Source organism: Esox lucius, chromosome 16 (genome assembly GCF_011004845.1).
Source record: "Esox lucius isolate fEsoLuc1 chromosome 16, fEsoLuc1.pri, whole genome shotgun sequence".
NCBI lineage: Eukaryota > Metazoa > Chordata > Actinopteri > Esociformes > Esocidae > Esox > Esox lucius.
In genome coordinates this window covers 26432473-26438472 of record NC_047584.1, presented here as the reverse complement: position 1 = coordinate 26438472, position 6000 = coordinate 26432473, and the positions used below count along the sequence as shown (strand labels likewise).

General features: G+C 42.8%; 1 protein-coding gene across 1 annotated transcript; it reads right to left on the bottom strand.

The window, feature by feature from the left end:
* Positions 1 to 475: 475 nt before the first annotated feature.
* On the bottom strand, positions 476 to 1952 carry LOC105009734 (helix-loop-helix protein 2-like). The gene is made up of 2 exons (XM_010869165.2): positions 1904 to 1952; positions 476 to 1158 (listed from the first exon to the last, which is right to left on the bottom strand). The coding sequence occupies exon 2, from the start codon at positions 1105 to 1107 to the stop codon at positions 733 to 735; it is 375 nt and encodes a 124-aa protein (XP_010867467.1). The 5' UTR covers positions 1108 to 1158; positions 1904 to 1952; the 3' UTR covers positions 476 to 732.
* Between the last annotated feature and the right edge of the window lie 4048 nt (positions 1953 to 6000).

Here is a 6000-nt window from a genome sequence, read left to right as displayed (position 1 = left end):
TTGGAAAGCAGGTATTGGCTGTAGTCACGTAAAACAATGTTCTTTACAGCTGAAAAAAAATCTGGACAATCGAAAAATCTAATCATGAAACGGTATCTCACAAATATTGCAATATCCCCATGTAATTGAACCCCCGATGTTCACACAATAATAAAAAAAAAAAATGCAAATGTAAACAGTTCATATCTGATCAACAATATTCGTTCTGTTTTCAGATAATAAATAATTGCTACAGGTTATATATTATAAATAACAGCATGTACAAACACCCGACATAAAATACACAACGTAAACGTTATAAAAAAATATATAATTCACTAGGCCTAATCCACAATAAATAAAAGGAATATAATATACAGTACATCTACAAGTAATTTATGTATATAAGTGGCACTTATACTTTACTTAGCTGGTCTCTACAGAAAGGCGTGTAGGTCCTTTACAACAGTCAAGTCCAGAGAGAAGTTTGGCCACCGCTATTATAGGCTATAGCACTAGCTTTCAATTGTAGGCTACTAGGTCTTTTTGGAGTAGAACGTTCCAACATTATTGCATTTCCAGTCACTGCAAATTTGGTTTAAGGTGAATCAGAAGCACCGCATCTATGGGCGACTCATTTAAGTCTCACCCAGGACATATAATGTGGAACCACTATGGACATAATGCTGTTCGCCTTTTCCAGCCTCCATGGTAAGTCAGCTCTCACTGATATGCCCATTCCTGACGTGTATCCTACGCATCCAGCACATGGTTGAGGTACGAGATGTAGCAGATCGCAAGCCGGAGGATCTCGATCTTTGACAGCTTCTTGTCAGGTGGAAGTGTGGGGAGAAGTTTCCTCAGCTCTGCGAAAGCAACGTTGAAGGCTTCCACGCGGATGCGCTCCCTCGTGGCGTGCGCGGACCGGTACTTGGCTGTGGCGCGCCGCCGTCTCCTCTTCTCTTCCCTGCTGAGCGAAGGCACCGACAGAGAGCGCGCCTTACCCTCGCTCTCTGCGGGCTCCGCTAACAGGGGGGCGCACTCCATCTTGATGCCGTTCATCAGAGTCTCTGTGTCGGGCTGCCCCCAAGGCAGATCGGGGTCGGGCTGATCCGGACTCAGCATCATTTTCAGGCAGTCCGTTTTCTGGTCTATTTTCGGATCAAAGGATCAACCGCTCTGGGAAAAATACAGGTTTCGGTTAGTGACTAGCATTTTTAATAGCCTAAATAAAACACTTTTGATCCTATTTTCTTTAAAGTGAGTGAATACATATCGTTTAATATTCTCGAAACGGTGGTGCCACTGGTATAAACAATAACAAAACAAAATAACAGTTATCTAGGCCTACAATTGTCTGATTTTGTGCCTTTTCACCGGTTGTTACAATGTGGAATTTTTTATCTGTTGAGTTTTGAAAATCCATATCGAAATAGACTAGGTTTATAAAGTTCTGCAGTTGCTCCTCTATCCATTTTATGGGAGCAATACTCCACCAGCAGCATTTGATTAAATCCGATAGCTGCGAACAGACATCACATAAACGCCGCAGACATTAAACCATCAGTTGACTTAATTGAAATTAATTATTGGGAGAAGAGATTCTCCGGAACAGCTGACAGTCTGTATCGCCGACAATTCACAGGGTGTATAATTGGATTGCAGTCGACTGATGCTAAGACAGAAAGGTGATATCCTCTGGTGCGTCATACATCAGACACCATCATCCATCCTAAAATGTTTGCAGTTCGGATTTAGATTGGTTAACATAAATAACCGCAAAAATATTTCCGCAAGCTAACAATTAAGAAATATCTACGTAAACATTAGAATATATAGCCAAAAGGTAGTATATAAAAAGTATCAGATAGTCTATATCCCCGTACCAGTTCTTAGTTTTAATTGTAATAATGTTGAAACTCACCGTTAACACTGATCTGTCAAACTTTATTCAGCAAGGCTGCAACGCTGAGGGCACAACTTCCACCATATAAATTGTAACCTCTCACAATCAAACATCTCGAATCTTTCTCATCAAACTTTCAGTTTCAAGCAATACGACATTTAAAGGTGATGCCATTAACGTCTTAAAATCAGATACTACACAATTTTACGCACGTATTAATTAACCAGCAGATGGCAGATGCTTCGGTATTCATTCGCCTTTTTTTTTTTCTCGAGCATCACATGATTATCTGAGAATAAAGATATTTTGAAGTGCTGTCTCTTGACCTCTACTTTAGGAAAACAGTGGAGGTTGTCGTAAGGACAAGGTGCGATCGCTGGTGGAGAGAGTTTAGCCGAGACTCCTGCTAGCCTGTCTTGTTTTCCCGTTGTATTATTATCATATCAGATGGACTGCACGCCAGGGGCCATTCTTCGAGGGGACCGATTACAGTGAATCCTTCCGCCTCCTCTAGACGTGTCTCTCTTCTGCGCGTGCAGACCGGCTTTGAGCATGCCAGATCATGTGAGAGATAATACGAGAGTTCCCCCCAATAAAGCCTCGCGCGGAGTGACTTCGCCAGAAGGAATACATGTGGAATTGTATTGTCTGCCTCTTCATTCTTAACCCCCCCCCACACCTTCCCCATAGACTGCAAAAGCAGTGAGAAGCTGACATGTGTATTGATACCTGTTCTGGAATGGGCCACAGTATGAAGGTAATGCTGCATGTTTGTATTATGTGTGTCTCCCAAAAGCTCATCACCAAAACATCAATAACCTCCATTGCTGAATCAACCTGAAACACCTGCTGTCTTCCCCCAACCTGTCACACTGAGCTGACCACCATTAGATCGAAGTCAGCCCTCATGGACAAGACTGATTTTGCTAGCACATTTATCGATGAATAAATAACAAGGTCGGTTTATGGGTCCTAGAATGTCCAGCATTGGTGGACTGGCCCTGGTGGATGAGAATGGGAGATTTAACAGGCCAGTACTCTCACACATGGTCTTGGAGCAATAAAAGGAGGAGGGAATATAAAGGTTTGTCAGCTCATATGCTGTAAAAGTGTAGTGTAGCACCTGCTCTGGCCTCTCACTTTAACAGAGACGGGAGGATGTCAGGATGAGACGAGGGGAGACGGAGTCATGTGTTTTACTGTATATGCAATAAGAAACATAAACAGGTCAACAGCCAGCTCACTAAAGGTTACTCCGCTGCTTGGACCAATTACCTACATTTGTACATTTCAACGCTTCTACCACAGAAGACATGAAAGACGTGCCCCCGCTCACACAGAAATATACAGGCTCTGTTAAGTTGAATGGCACAGGGTAGCTGAAAAAGGGTCATATGCTGCCCCCCCCCTCCCCCCCGGATCCCCCGAATGCCAATTGGGGGGTATAGGGTTGTCATGGGAATGGTGTGGCCGTAGTGGCAGGAGACACACTCAGACCGAACAAAACTCCCTGTCACAGGGGAGAGATCCGTGTGGGGGAGAAGGTCAGTTTGTTTTCAGCGTGTGTTCCACAGTAAAGCAGCTGTCTACAGTAATTAGCTCGTGGATGGCTGCGCCCCTCACCCTGGGACCGGCAGTGGCCAGGGAGGAAGAGAATAGAACCGGGCCAGACTGAGGGGTGTCACACAAGGCCAGAACTGAGATGAGGAGGCCAAGGATGGCAGAGGGTGTATGGGAGGCATTCCTCAGTGTGCTTTCATGTAATTAGCCGCTTTCTCTGTCCCTCACCCGTACTCAGACTCACCCTGTCACCGCGCAGCACAGACGCACACACACCCTGTCACCGCGCAGCACAGACGCACACACACCCTGTCACCGCGCAGCACAGACGCACACACACCCTGTCACCGCGCAGCACAGACGCACACACCCTGTCACCACGCAGCACAGACGCACACACCCTGTCACCACGCAGGACAGACGCACACACCCTGTCACCGCGCAGCACAGACGCACACACTCCTCCTTTCCCTTTACTCTACATCGCCTGGCACTGCAGAACCAGATGTAAAAACCAACTTGTAACATGCTTTATTCACAAGTCCAGATGCTGGATCTTCTTTGACCCAATTTATCACAGCAGGACAATAACCCAGTAGCAACAGGACACTGAAATTATTTAAGGAAACGTAATGAAGGGGGAAATCAACTTTGAGATTTTGAAGTGGAAATTATAAACATTTCCAAACCTGTAGTTGAATACACAGCAGTTTTGCGTTCTTTACATATTCAGGGAAAGTTCCTGCTACCACAGACTTATCAAATAATAATGTAATTGGTACTATGCAGATTAAGAAATATACCTTCACAACAAAGTCCTCTTGTCTCACGTGAGATGTCATTTTATGTGCTATGTAAAGCAAAGGTTTCCGTTCCATGCTGTCCTCATCTTGCAGCATCGTATTTGTGAAACAATATATTCAGGTCCAGGTCACCCAGACAGGAAGGATAATCACACCTATTGATTTCATATGGTGCTCTTTGAAGAGATGACAAATTGGGAATTTGTTCAACATCTTCATTCACCTTAACGGCTGAATCCATAGTAATGGATTATACCAAGCTGTGCTCATTCCATAAACAAAAGCCCACACCAACTAGTCATCATACACCAACTAGTCAGTCTAATCCAACAAGTGAGACAAATCCAACTTGTCAGCCAATAACAACTAGTCAGCTTACTCTGTATTAAGCTTTCTTTTTACCCCCATTTACACCTGGATCTATGGCCTTGTCTCATTGCAACAACTCCCTGAAGTTTTGGGAGAGTTGGAGATCCATGTTTGTTGACTGGCAACAAGAGAAAGCTGCACAGAACAGCCATTCTACTGTAAGTCAGGTGTCAAAGGCCTTAAAAAGCCATCTTGTGTCTGTTTGGTCAGCCACACCTTCCCAAAAGGTACATCCCAAAAGACACAAAAACTGTTGGAATTGTAACTTTGTGATGAGGAGAGCGAGAAGCAGCGGGTACATCTCTGAACCATCTTTCAATTATCGGACTAAATTATAAATTGCCCTCTAGACTGTATTGATCAAAAAGTCTCTTTTGATATCCTCTATGAAGAGGAGAAACAGGATGTCAGCTTTCACACAGATTTACGCTATCTAACAGAGGAAGTAATGCCGCCTATCACAAACTAACATGGGCTAGAGACAAATGCATACTGCAATGTGCTATTTTAACTGAACCAAAAAGGTCTTACTTGGTTTCTCTTCCATTTGGGAAAGTTCAAACACACTCATGGACCCTGAAGGGGTCCAAGACAAGTCTGAAGACACCAAGAAGTGTGGGACTGCCTCTGCTACAGAAAGATATGAAAAAAGTAAACTGGTGTTGACATTTCCATTTCCAAATTGTTTGCGTGTGATAAACACCAGCATTTTGTATTTTTAGGAAAAATTCTATATGTTGCTATTAATAATGGCTTCTGACATTGTATATAAGGCAGAAATATAATGTACTACATTTTATTTTATAAGAAAATGATGGCTGCATAATTCCTTCGACCTATAATCAATGCCTTGATTATTTCTACTCCGGTGGTACAACTGAGGTCTGGTCGTGAGATCCAAACTTGAGTGTGTGTATGTTAAAAGGGCTGCTTGCTGACACAGAGTCAATAATCACCCCTTTATTTCTTCATTATCAACTGTATCCATGACTTTGGACAATGAATACATTATTTCAGTAACTATGCATACTAAATGTTTGCTTACTATAGTTGAATTAAGAGTTCAATTTTGACTGTAATAATGCATCCATAAGTTAATTTACATATGTTTAAGGTTTACAAAGGATCTTGTAAAAAACAACTTACTACTGATGACCATTTATTAATTTGTTAACAAACACATTACACTCTACAATCTTTTTGTTTTTTGTTTGCTGGTTTCTCTCTCTACTTGGTTGGCATCTGCTATCATCTTTTGTTTCTGCTGGATTGGAATCAGATGGTATCTAATCGATGAGCTTTGTAACCATGGCTACTGAACCATCAGGAGTGGGGAACCTGAGCAATAAGGGAGGGAGCACAGGAAACATTTAGGGATGAATT

Bases quoted from the DNA above. Each gene is read 5' to 3' on its own strand.
- LOC105009734 (XM_010869165.2), bottom strand. From the start codon at position 1,107: ATGATGCTGAGTCCGGATCAGCCCGACCCCGATCTGCCTTGGGGGCAG.